Below are 13,569 nucleotides of genomic sequence, written 5' to 3'. Positions count from 1 at the left end.
CCAACATATCCTGCCTTGTTTAGCTACATTGGGCTCCTAATCACACAAAATTTTAAAACCCTCAATCTTGCTTAGAAATCCCTTTGTAGTCTCATCCCCTAATCACATTACATTTAAAATCCTTATTCTTGTTTATAAATCCCTTTGCAGTCTCATCCCTCAGTAGTCTTTAGCCACCTTATCTCTGCATTCTCCTCTTTTTTTTAAGCTTCAGTGCCCTTTGGTACATAACTCAAGCTTTTACATGCATCCTCCCTTCTTCATCTCATCATTAATAGAAGAGCCTCCAGTCACGAGTGACATTACTTTTTGGAATTCTCTGTTTTACCCCCCCCCCCCCCCCCCACCCCCTCCCTCACCCCTGTCACCCCACTGATTGATTGTTTCACCACTTCTTAAACAATCTAATTTTAATCACTTTTAAAAGCCTAACTTCACCAAGCTTTCGGTCACCTAACTCTTCAGCCATCACTTGATGTTCTGTATTATTTCTATCAATATTTTTCCGTTTCTCTCTATCCCCTCCTCCAGTTCCCACTGTAAAGCTTTTTTGAGTATATTTTCTACATTAAAGGTGCCATACACATCAAGTTGCTGTGGGTAACAGCAACAAAAAGAAATGTCTTCACAATGTATCGGATTAGAAGCACTTATCCTTTACGATTGTTATTCAAATCGTGCCAAGTATAAACATTTTGATATCCAGTTTTTGCAGTTATAACTATAGTTGCCTACTCTACCATTAATAATCTGAATTCTTTTGATAGACATTTCTGTGGCAGTTGCCATCTGCTGGATTTCCCACAACATTACACTTGGACTTTCTAATACAGTAAATTCAGAGAACACCTTACAATTATTGTGCTAACATATAATTGCATTTCTAATTTCAATATTTGTAAGTGAAATTTGGGAGCTGAACGGGAAATATCTGCTAAGATTGCTTTATTTTTGTAGGAGAGATTGACTTACAGTTTAGAAATCCATTAAACCACGGGGTAACCTTTTATTTATGCAAATTTGAATGATCTTGAATGTAAAAGATAATTGTTTATTCGCCCAACTTTGTGAAGTTATTTAGTAATACCAACTGTCAAACCCCACTGGTATCTTCTGACACATTCAAATCTCCTTTCTCGCATAATGAAAATGGATTTTTCTTCGTGGGGTGTGGGTGTTGCTGGTGAGGCCAACATTTACTGCCCATCTATATTTGTCCTTGAGAAGGTGGTGATGTCTACTTGAACCACGTCTGTCCATGGGGTGTAGGTACATCAACAGTGCTGTTAGAAAGGGAATTCCAGGATTTTGACCCAGTGACAGTGAAGGAATGGTGATATATTTCCAAGTCAGGATGGTGAGTGGCTTAGAGGGGAACTTGCAGGCGCTAGTGTTTCCATGCATCTGCTGCCCTTGCCGTTCTAGATGGTAGAGCTCGAGGGTTTGGAAGGTACAATCAAAGGGTCCTTGGTGAATTGTTGCAGTGCATCTTGTAGATTGTGCACACTGCTGCAACTGTGAGTCAATGGTGGAGTAAGTGAATGTTTAAGGTGATGGAAGGGGTGTCAGTCAGTCAAGTGGGCTTCTTTGTCCTGAATGGTGTAAAACCTCTTGAGTGTTGGAGCTGCATTCATTCTGGCAAATGGAGAGTATGTGACACCTCTAGGATTACCATTGCTATTTGTTTGCCACCTTTATTTCTCCCCATACATTGCTCTTCTTTCTGTGCTTACTACAACCATCAACTTGCTATTTGTTAGGTTTTTCTGAGAAAACATTGTATACATTTACGTACATAACACTTCAAATTATTTAGCGAGGATGAACCATTTGGGACATCCTGGACAACATGTTAAAGTGCTCTATAAATACAAATCATTTCTAATTTATAGAATCCAGCTATTGGAAAAAATATAGTTGGTGATAAAATTCATAATTCTGTAAGTGATGTTTGAGGCGAATGAGCACTAATTAATTTGGCAAAACATTTTTTACCTAGAGCCATTTCATAGAAATGCCATCTGGCTATGTAAGTCCAATACGCATGGCACAAACAACAGCTTGCATTTATATTGTGCCTTTAATGCCCTAAACTGTCACAAGATCCTTCACAGGGCCACAGCTAAACAAAAATTAACACCCAGCTGAAGGAAGAAATATTGGGTCATGTGACTAAAAGGTTGGTCATAGGGGTAAGTTTTGAAGAGCATCGTAAAGGAGGAGAGGTGGAGAAGCCTAAAGAAGGAATTCAAAAGGTTATGGCCGAGGTCACTTTCTACATTGCAAAGATGTAAAATTTGCCATATAACCACATAATTTGTAGCATAGTTCATCATAATTCTGACTCCAGGGCAGAGTATAACTACAGTGGAGTATTAAATTTAGCTTCAAGAGAAATTATACCTCCCAGCTTTTTTCTAGCACTTGACTTTTATTTCTCCCCACACCATTGCTCTTCTTGAGGGGCAGCACAGTAGCACAAGGAGTTTAACACCGTGTTTAGCACAGTTGCCTCAGCTCCAGGGTCGCAGGTTTGATTCCCGGCTTGGGTCACTGTCTGTGCAGAGTCTGCACGCTCTGCCCTTGTCTGCGTGGATTTCCTCCGGGTGCTCCGGTTTCTGCCCACAGTCCAAAGATGTGCAGGTTAGGTGGGTTGGTTATGCTAAATTGGCCTTCATGTCTAAAAGAAAAGGTTAGTTGGGGTTACGGGGATAGGGTGGAGGTTTAGGGAAAGGGTGGGGGTGTGGGCTTAGTTAGGGTGCTCTTTCCAAGGACCAGTGCAGACTCGATGGGCTGAATGGCCTCCTTTTGCACTGTAAATTCTATGATTCTATGACTTATGCTCAAAAATATATAATGTGCAATATCTTGTATTAGAAATAAATACATACAGCAGGGTAGTCTTAATATTAATTGAAATAAGTATTTTCAAAGTTGCTACTGCCATTTGTTATGCAGTTACAAGATGTGTACAATATTTTATTTTTGGGTGGCTTTGTTGTAAACATAGCTCACATAAGTTCTGAGAACATTTGAATCTTCATTATTTAAAATTTTAATTTAGCAACACATATGCTAATATGATTACTTCAGTAGTAGGTTGGACAGCTTCCTTATTTATCTTTTAGATCCATTTCTCTGCAAGTTTTAAACAATTTTCTTTGCTTTACAGGTTGAAAACAGGCCAAAGTACTATGGAAGAGAGTACGTAAGCTATTTTCCTTTTTGCTCATATCTTTCTCTTTGTTTTTCAAATAACTTTTAAAAAGCAGGAAATACATTTTGGCAAGAATAGGAGCTAAACTGCAGATTGGATTGATGTAGGAAAAGTAGCTATGCAGTGGTGTGATACATTTACATAGTTTATGTAGAATTGTCTTCATTTTTGATATAGTGGTGCCATGATGTGAAGTCTGCATTCTTCACTGACATTGAGTTGCAAAAACTTTACACCATGCCAAACCAGAAATAATTGTCATACCGCATTGCATTAGAGCACTTTTCTGTATCATCACGTAATAAATATTAGTTTTTGCCATTGATGCCATAAACAAATTATATATATTTTTTAATGAATAAATCTGATTGTTCCACTTAAGTTACTTTACACAAACGTTACGGGCGAGATTTTTTGGGCTCCCCACGATGTGGGATCTTCTGGTCCCACGGCTGTCAATGGGATTTCCCATTGAATTCACCCCATGCTGTTGGGAAACCCGCAGCGGTGGTACGCCATTAGCAGCACTAGACAATCTCACTGGTGTGAACATCTGGAAGATCTCACACCACATCTCTCAGGCATCAGTTAATCGATTTAAGGAGCATTTGTAGAGCTGTTTTAAATGTCAGCACAGAAGAATTCTCAAAGGTTTTGCATTCTGTAGAAAACCATGTTTGTCAGTTTCTTTGTATTACCAAATTATTTACAAAAACACAAAGAAAATGTTAAAGTCTTTGCTTTAATTAATGCATGATTATTACCTTCTTTTGGCTTTTCCCATTTTACTCGGAGTCACGACAGTGCTGGTTGATCACCCTTCTCCATCTCCTGTCAGCCACCCATTCCTCTTCCAATGCTTCTCTGTTTAAGCTGCTCACTACTGCATCTTTCAGTATAGTTTTAGGCCTACCTCTTTCTGGCTGTCCCATCTCGCTTAACTACCTTGCCTCTCTCTCTCTTTGCAACAGATGATATGCCATTTCAATCTCTTCCACGCTATGTTTTGCAATGCTTCAACAATACTCACCAACCCCCCATGTCCTGGTTCCTGATTTTGTCCTTGTAGATTCTTCCTTTCACTTTACGCAATACTTTTCTATCACGTGACACTTCATTACACTTCTTCCAATTACTCCAATTGGAGCAGATGCAGTGTTTAATTTCCATTTCTCTACTTGTATCTTCTGCTACTACTGACTCCAGGTATTTGAAGCTACTCACTTTTTCTAAGTCATCAACCATAATCTTTACACCTTCACGCCGATCCTGTTTCTCAGACTCAAACTGTTAGTTAATATATTGGGGGCGGGATTCTCCACTCCCGCGCCGAAGTGCCCACGCCGTCGAGGATCACGACGGTGCGAAACGGCCCCGATTCCCGACCGATTCAGGCCCCGACAATGGGCTAGGATCGGGGCCGTGTCATCTACACGTGCCAGGCCTTGTCGCCGCGTAAAGGCGGCGCCGTATCGATGACGCGGCCGGCGCCAACTTGCGCATGCGTGGTTGCCATCCTCTCTAAGTCCACCCCGCAAGAAGATGGCGGACGGATCTTGCGGGGCTGCGGAAGGAAGGAGGTCCTCCTTCAGAGAGGACGGCCCGACAATCGGTGGGCACCGGACGCGGGCCATCCCACATTTGAGGTATCCCCCCTCGCCGCCCCCCCCAGCGTTCGCGCGCTGTTCCCGACGGCAGCAACCAGGTGTGGACGGCGCCGGGGGGGAACCCGCCGTTTTGGCCTGGTCACTCGGCCCATCCGGATCTGAGAATAGCGGGGGTGCCGGAGAATCGCCATTTTGGGTGTCTCCGCCGATTCTCCGGCCCGCGGAACTCGACGGGGCCCTTTCCGCCGCTTGGGAGAATCGTGGGAGGGCGTCAGACCGGCGTCCCGGAAGATTTTGGCGGCCCAGGCGATTCTCCCAACCGGCGCGGGAGTGGAGAATCTTGCCCTGGGTTTTTGGTCCACTGATCTTCATAGAAACATCGAAACATAGAAGATAGGAGCAGGAAGAGGTAATTCGACCCTTCGAGCCTGCTCCGCCATTTTCACTTCTCGTTTTGCTTGCTCAATGAGAATATCCCTGACAGGAAGAAAATTATCTCAGCGCTGATCCCTGTAACCCAGCTGTAGCTTTGAAACTTTCACAAAGTACTGTACACATCCCTGTCAGCATCAACGGGGCCGAGTTGGAGATGGTTAGCAGTTTCAGATTCCTAGGGATGCACATCTCCAAAAATCTGTCCTTGTCCACCCACGTCGACGCTACCACCAAGAAAGCACAACAGCACCTATACTTCCTCAGGAAACTAAGGAAATTCGGCATGTCCACATTAACCCTTACCAACTTTTACAGATGCACCATAGAAAGCATCTTATCAGGCTGCAGCACAGCCTGGTATGGCAACTGCTCGGCCCAGGACCGCAAGAAACTTCAGAGAGTCGTGAACACCGCCCAGTCATCACACAAACATTCTTCCCATCCATTGACTCCATCTACACCTCCCGCTGCATGGGGAAAGCGGGCAGCATATTCAAAGATCCCTCCCACCCGGCTTACTCACTCTTCCAACTTCTTCTTTCGGGCAGGAGATACAGAAGTCTGAGAACATGCACAAACAGACTCAAAAACAGCTTCTTCCCCACAGTCACCAGACTCCTAAATGACCGTCTTATGGACTGACCTCATTAACACTACACCCTGTATGCTTCATCCGATGCCAGTGCTTATGTAGTTACATTGTATATGTTGCCCTATTATGTATTTTCTTTTCTTCCCTTTTCTTCCCATGTACTTAATGATCTGTTGAGCTGCTTGCAGAAAAATACTTTTCACTGTACCTCGGTACACGTGACAATAAACAAATCCAAATCCACTTAGCCCCACATTGCTTCTTACTTCTTGTCTGGATCTCCTTGTACATGTCCTGTAATAACCATATGTACTTCTCAGGGACTCCCAAAAGTTCTAGTACATCTCCAGTGTCCCGAACACAAGGCACTCGCTCATGAGCCTTCTCCAGATCGATGAAAGTGCTCCGCATGTTGTGTAGGCTTTTCTAATATTTCTCCATCACTTTTCTCAGAGCAAAATGGCATCAGTGCCGCTTCTTTCGGGCATGAAACCAAGCTGACGTACGTGGATTGAAGCTATTTTTCTCTGTCACTGGTCGATGACCTTTTTCCCATATTTTGAAGGTTGTGGTAAACATTTAATTCCTCGGATGGTTTTGCAATCTTGAAAGTCTCTTTTCTTTGAATATTGGTGCCAAATGCTTTGCCTCCATGCCCATGGGATTTTCTCTCTCAGCATTACACAATGTGAGTAGCTTGTTCAGGTGCTGGACCCCACATTCACCTCCACAGGTCTAAACTTCCACTGGTATCTTTTCTGGTCTAACTGCTTTGTCATTTTTTATTCCTTTAATTGTATTCTGATTTCTTCCAGATTGATGCAAGTTTCATTCTTTGATTTGCAGCTACCTCTACTGTACTTGTCCTCGGGTTTTCTTCACTCGTAAGGCAATTAAAATATTTCCTCACCTCTCTTTGATTTAATCTTCTTTCACTGAGGTTACTCCAACTGCGTCCTTGATTGTGCATATATTTCCCACATCTTTCGTTAACCTAGCTCTAGCAGCTAAAGAGAACCCTTTGGCATTCAGACTTTGACATATTTCTTCCATGGCCAATCACTTTCTTTGTATATTTTTTGTACTGTTCTTTATGTTCTTTGATCCCTGACTGTCTCCACTTCTTTAATGGTTCCTTGGGAGATCTTATGACACAATGGTAATGTCCCTACCTCTGGGTTCAAGTGCTATTTCAGGATTTGATGATGTGGAGATGATGTGGACTGGGGTGGGCACAGTAAGAAGTCTTACAACACCAGGTTAAAGTCCAACAGGTTTGTTTCGAATCACTAGCTTTCGGAGCACTGCTCCTGGATTTGATTTTCATAGATTTCATAGAATTTACAGTGCAGAAGGAGGCCATTCGGCCCATCGAGTCTGCACCCGCTCTTGGAAAGAGCACCCTACCCAAGCCCACACTGCCACCCTATCTCCATAACCCCACAGCCCCACCCTATCTCCATAACCCAACAGCCCCACCCAACACTAAGGGCAATTTTGGGCACCAAGGGCAATTTAGCATAGTCAATCCACCTAACCTGCACATCTTTGGACTGTGGGAGGAAACCGGAGCACCCGGAGGAAACCCACGCAGATACGGGGAGAACGTGCGAACTCCACACAGACAATGGCCCAAGCCGTGAATCGAACAAGGAACCCTGAAGCTGTGAAGCAACTGTGCTAACCACTGTGCTACCTTGCTGCCCAATCCAATGGAAGTCCATGGTCTCCAATACCCTATTAGGGCATGGTACTGGAAGGAGGAACAGTTTCTTTCTTTATTTTACTGCACATTGTGTTTTCATTCAAATGCTAAGTATCTTTTCCAGCCTTTCTCTTCCCTGATGACCTTTCACACTTCTTCACCAGATTTCCTAATCAGTTCTGTGCTGTAACCCATCTTTGATTCCGTGATTCTATATGCCTGCCACTCTCTTCCACAGCATCTGTCATAATTTCTTCTGTTTCTCATAGTGTTATCTCAATCTGGTCTCTGAATTCACCCTTCAAATGCACACCATTGAGCTTCCACCACCTGTGTGTTTTATTCTCTTCGCAATCACCTCCGCCATCAGCACTCCTAGTGTATAACTGCTTTAATTTGACTATATTAACATATTTAACGTACAAGTGAAGTGAATTTGTTGCCACAGCATGATGTCCAGTGGCAAATGGCCATTTATTACAGCATAACATTTAAATTGGAATGATTATTAAATTAAAATAAATCCCAGAAGAATTATATTTGTTGTCAGTAACTGTCTATTGTAAAGACCTGTGTAAGCACTAGCTAACAGGAGTTACATAAGACCGTGCAAATTCGGAGCAGGAGGATGCCACTCAATAAGATCATGTCTGATCCGATTTTAACCTCAACTGCACATTCCTGCCTATCCCCCAGTAGCCTTTCACACTTCCTACCTCGCCCTTAAAAATATTTTAGGACTCTGCTTCCACTGCCTTTTGAGGAAGGTAGTTCTAAAGACTCAGAAAAGATTTCTCCTCATCTCTGTCCTGAATTAGTGACCCCTTACTTTTAAACAGTGACCCCAGTACAAGATTTTCCAACAAGAGGAAACATCCTCTCTATGTCAACCCTGTCAAGACCCTTCAGGATTCTATATCTTTGTAAGTGAAACTTCTTTCAGATGAAGTTACAAAGACAGTTAGCTTTCCAAAATAGGATGTAATAACCAGCATCACAGATGTGAGTTTGAGACTCCTTTTCCTTTTTTAAAGTCATTCTGTTTCTTCTATTCTTCCCATTGAAACCCTCTGTGCTTTAAGCACCCAACCTCTGTAGAGCTAGGAAGAGCCACAACTTTAGCTTTCCACAGATCAGGCACTCATTACGATATGCATAATCACAGCTTTATCTTCAGCTGAGTATTAGGTTTGCATAATTTAATTTGTGTTGGTGCCACAAATTAATTGAAAGTACTGTTACTGTTCTTTTCAGTGAAACCATTTGTTTTTCTATCAATTTAGAATGAATGCTGCAACTTTGCTAACTCTACACTCGAGTGGATTTATAGGAATAAATGAGGTGTATCTGTATTTTACAAATGTTCACATGGCCCACTCTGCATTGTGATTTGGGATTACACACTGTGTATTATTATAGAACCATAGAAAGGTTACAGTGCAGAAAGTGGCCAATCAGCCCATCCTGTCTGTGCCATCCCCAAAAAATAAAAAATAAACAACCTGCTAGTTTTATCCAACTTTCCAGCACCTGGACTGTAGATTTGAGGGTTACAGCACCTCCCATGGAGGTCCAGGGTCCTTTTAAATGAGTTGAGCATTTCAGCCTCAAGCATCAACTTAGGCAGTGAATTCGAGCTGCCCAGCACCCTTTTGGTGAAAAAGATTTTCTCCATGTCCCATCTAATCCTTCTAATAATCACCGTAAATCTATGCTGCCTGTTGTATGGCCCCTCAGCTAAGGGAAACCAGTCTTTCCTGTCTGCAATATCTAGGCCCTTCATAACTTTGTAAACTTCAAATAGGTGACCACTGAGCCTCGTCTAGAATCTTAGTCTATCCAATCTCTCCTCGTAGCTGCAATTTTCAAGTCCTTGCAACATTCTTGTAAATCTGCACGGCACTCTCTCCAGAGTAATTATGTCCTTCCTGTAATGTGGTGACCAGAACTATACCAAAATTCCAGCTGTAGCCCAACCACCAGTGTATACAGTTACATCCTGCTTTTGTATTCAATACCTCGCCCAATAAAGGAAAGCCTACCATATGCTTTCTCGACCTCTTTGTTCACCTGTCTTGTCACCTTCAAAGGCTGATGGATATGCAATCCAAGATCTCATACTTCTCCCACCCCTCTCAATATCTTCACATTTATTGAGTAACCCGTTCCTTTGTTTGCCCTTCCCAAATGCATTATCTCACTTTTGTGAATTGAATTCCATTTGTCACTTCTCTGCCCACTCAACCAAAACATTGATGTTGTTCTGGAGTTGCCAGCTATCCTTTTCACCATCAACTACATGGCCAATTTTGTGTCACCTGCAAATTTCTGAATCGTGCCTCCCACATTTAAGTCTCGCAGAATCACAGAAAATACATTGCAGAAGAGGTCGTTCGGCCCATCGAGTGCACGAATACATGAAAAACACCTGACCTACCTACATAATCCCATTTTCCAGCATTTGGCTCATAGCCTTGAATGCTATGATGTGCCAAGTGCTCATCCAGGTACTTCTTAAAGGTTGTGATGCAACCCGTTTTTACCACTCGCCCAGGCAGTGAATTCCATACCGTCACCACCCTCTAGGTAAAAATGTTTTTCCTCCCATTCCCCCCAAGCTTCCGGCCCCTCACCTTCAACTTATGTCCCCTCACGACTGACCCTTCAACTAAGGGGAACAGCTGCTCCCAATCCACCATGTCCATGCCCCTCATAATCTTGTACACCCAATCAGGTTGCCCCTTAGTCTTCTACCAACCCAACAACCCAAGCCTATCTAACCTCTCTTCATCACTTAAATATTCCATCCCAGGCAACATCCTTGTGAATCTCCTCTGCACCCCCTCCAAAGCAATCTCTTCCTTCCTATAATGTGGCAACCAGAATTGCACACAGTACTCCAGCTGTAGCCTCACCAAGGCTCTATACAACTCCAACATGACATCCCTGCTTTTGTAATATATGCATCGATTGGTAAAGACAAGTGTCCCAAATGCCTTTTTCACCATCCTATTAACATGCCCTCCCGCCTTCAGAGATCTATGGACAAACACGCCATTGTCCCTTTGTTCCTTGGGACTTCCCCAGTGTCATGCCATTCATGAATATTTTCTTGTCATATTACACCTTCCAATGTGCATCACCCCACACGTTTCAAGGTTAAATTCCATCTGCCACTTATCTGCCTATTTGACCACCCCGTCTATATCTTCCTGTAAGCCAAGACACTCAACCTCACTGTTAACCACTCGATCAATCTTTGTGTCATCCGCAAACTTACTGATCCTACCCCCCACATGATTATCTATGTTGTTAATATAAATGACGAATAATAGGGGACCCAGCACAGATCCCTGAGGCACGCCACTGGACACTGACTTCCAGCCACTAAAGAAGCCTTCTGTCATCACCCTCTGCCTCCTACAACTAAGCCAATTTTGAATCCATCATATCAAATTACCCTGTATCCCATGTACATTTGCCGTCTTTATAAGTCTCCCATGTGGAACCTTGTCAAAGGCTTTCCTGAAATCCATATAAACTAAATCAACTCCACTACCCTCCACCGGTCACCTCAAAACGTTCAATCAAATTTGTTCGGCATGACCTCCCCCTGATAAAGCTATGTCTTCTATCATTGATCAAACCTTGCCTCTCCAAGTGGAGATGGATTCTCTCCTTCAGAATTTTCTCCAATAGTTTCCCTACCACTGACGTGAAACTGACTGGTCTGTAGTACCTTGCTATTCTCTACAACCCTCATTTAATTGTGGAACCACATTGGCTGTTCTCAGTCCTCTGGCACCTCCCGAGAGGAATTAAATATTTAAATCAGAGCCCCTTCAATCTCTTCCCCTGCCTCCTGCATTTTTAAGTCTGCCAAGAACCGCGCAGTTATCTCTCTCTCTCTCTCTCTCTCTCTCTCTCTCTCTCTCTCTCTCTCTCTCACTAAATACCATGTTTGAACAATTTTCATTGTTGTTGTGTTGTAGTTTATTTTGTGTTTGTTAAATATTAAACCTTCAATAAGATATTAGTTTTAAAAAATTTATCGTAAAACAGCAAGGCCCCAAAATTGAGCCCTGTCGAACACCACTGGGAACCATTTTCCTCTTGCAGAGAAGTCCATTGACTATTATCCTTTGTATTGCTGTCACTGAGCTAATTTTGGATCCAACCTGCCACCTTCCCCTGTATCCAATGAGATCTCACTTCACTGATCAGTCTACCAAGTGGGACCTTGTCAAATACCTTGCCGAACTACATGCAGACAACATACACTGCGCTACCCTAATCAATCCTCCATGTGACTTCCTCAAAAAATTCTATTCTGTTTGTAAGACAGAATATTCCCCTAACAGAACCATGTTGACTATCTGATCAATCTGTGCCTTTCTAATTGACAATTTGTCCTGACTCTCAGAACTCTTTCCAATAATTTGCCCACCACCAAAATCAGACTGACCGGCCTGTAGTTTTCTGGCCTATCCCTTGTACCCTTTTTAAATAATATTAAAACATTTTCAGACCTCAAATCCTCTGGGACCTCGCCTGTATCTACTGAGGATTGGAAAATGATTCTCGGAGCATCTGATATTTCCACCCTGGCAAATCAACTCACAACTTACAATGTATATCTCCGTGAGGTCCTACCTTTTCCTTAGTTATTTTCTTGCTCTTAATGTATTGGTAAAACATCCTAGATCTTTCTTTGACTTTATCTGCCAATGTTTTTCCGCAGCCATTCTTTGCTTTCCTAATTTCCATTTTTACTTCATCCCTGTACTTTCTAGACTCCTTGGCTTTCTGTGGTATTAAGTCTTTTGTGACTGTCATAAACTTTCTTTTTCAGCTGTTTCTTGGCCTGTAAATATCTGGATAACCAGGGGGCTCCAGATTTGGCAGTACAACCCCTTTTCTTTATGGGGACATGTCTACATTGCGTCTGGGGACTTTCACCTTTCAATGCCTCTTACTGATTTGACATAATCTTTCCTTCTAATAGCTATATCCAGCTCACGCTTGCCAGCTCACCTCTCAGCTTTGTAAAATTTGTCTTCTCCCAATTTAGAACATTTACCCCTGTTCCATCTTTGTCCTTTTCAGTTGTCATGGGAGGGTACCTTTAAGACATGGATGTTTATGCAATGTATCTTTAAGAAAACAGTGATGTCAGAGAGTGGGTGGAGCTGGGCTTTAGGTCAGCCATTTGTGCAGGTTTTTAGTTTCAGTTTTGGAAAAACAGCTTGTGTGTGTCTGTGGGTTTCCAGAGAGCTGTAGTTTTTGCAGTTTAGTTTTGCAGGTTTGAAAAGAGCTTGTGTGTGTCTGCGTGTGTCCAGAGAGCTGCAGGAAGAGAGCAAGGTGCTGGAGCTGAAGTCAACCCAGCTAATATATCTCTGCCATTCTACAGAAAATATATATATCCTTTAACCTGATGTGATACTGTTTAATGTGTTAAGTCTCTTGGAAGTTTGAAGGAACAGTTTAAGGAGTTATTTACTGTTGCAATATTTTCTGAGTTATCTTTGAAGTAAGGGGTGTTAAGAGATCCAATGTTTATTTAAGATGTTAAGTTGAGTTCATGGAATAAACAGTGTTTTGTGTTTAAAAACCCACGTGTCCATAATTGTAATCCCACACCTAGGGAAAAAGCCGTGTGCTAGGAAAGGCAACAAATACATTAAGGGGTTGATCTCCATGATACATTTTGGGCTTCTGAAAACGCCTCGCCCATAACACAGTAGTGATGCTAAATCTAACAAATTATGGCCACTGTCTCCAAAATGGTCTCCCACTGCTACTTCATCTACTTGCCCAGCTTCATTTCCTAAGACTTGTGATTCCCAATTCCCTAGAATTGTGCATGCTGGCTAAGAAACTTCTCTTGAATACAATTCAAGAATTTTGCACCGCCATGTGTCCTTCACACTGTTCGTGTCCCAGTTGATATTAGGGTAATTGCAGTCCCAATGATTACTGCCCTAATGTTTTGCATTCAGAAATCTGCGAACAT

The 13,569-nt window shown here is 42.5% G+C and overlaps 1 protein-coding gene across 1 annotated transcript in view; it reads left to right on the top strand.

Moving 5' to 3' along the window:
• chn2 (chimerin 2) overlaps window positions 1–13,569 on the top strand; it is a 401,316-nt gene that overhangs the window by 229,317 nt on the left and 158,430 nt on the right. The window contains 1 exon segment of the mRNA XM_072509387.1: window positions 3,173–3,204. Within this exon segment, the coding sequence (XP_072365488.1) occupies window positions 3,173–3,204 (32 nt within the window).

The sequence above is a fragment of the Scyliorhinus torazame genome, chromosome 6 (genome assembly GCF_047496885.1).
Source record: "Scyliorhinus torazame isolate Kashiwa2021f chromosome 6, sScyTor2.1, whole genome shotgun sequence".
NCBI classification, from domain to species: Eukaryota; Metazoa; Chordata; class Chondrichthyes; order Carcharhiniformes; family Scyliorhinidae; genus Scyliorhinus; species Scyliorhinus torazame.
The sequence above is the reverse complement of the archived record's forward strand: the minus strand, read 5'-3'. Positions and strand labels throughout refer to the sequence as shown.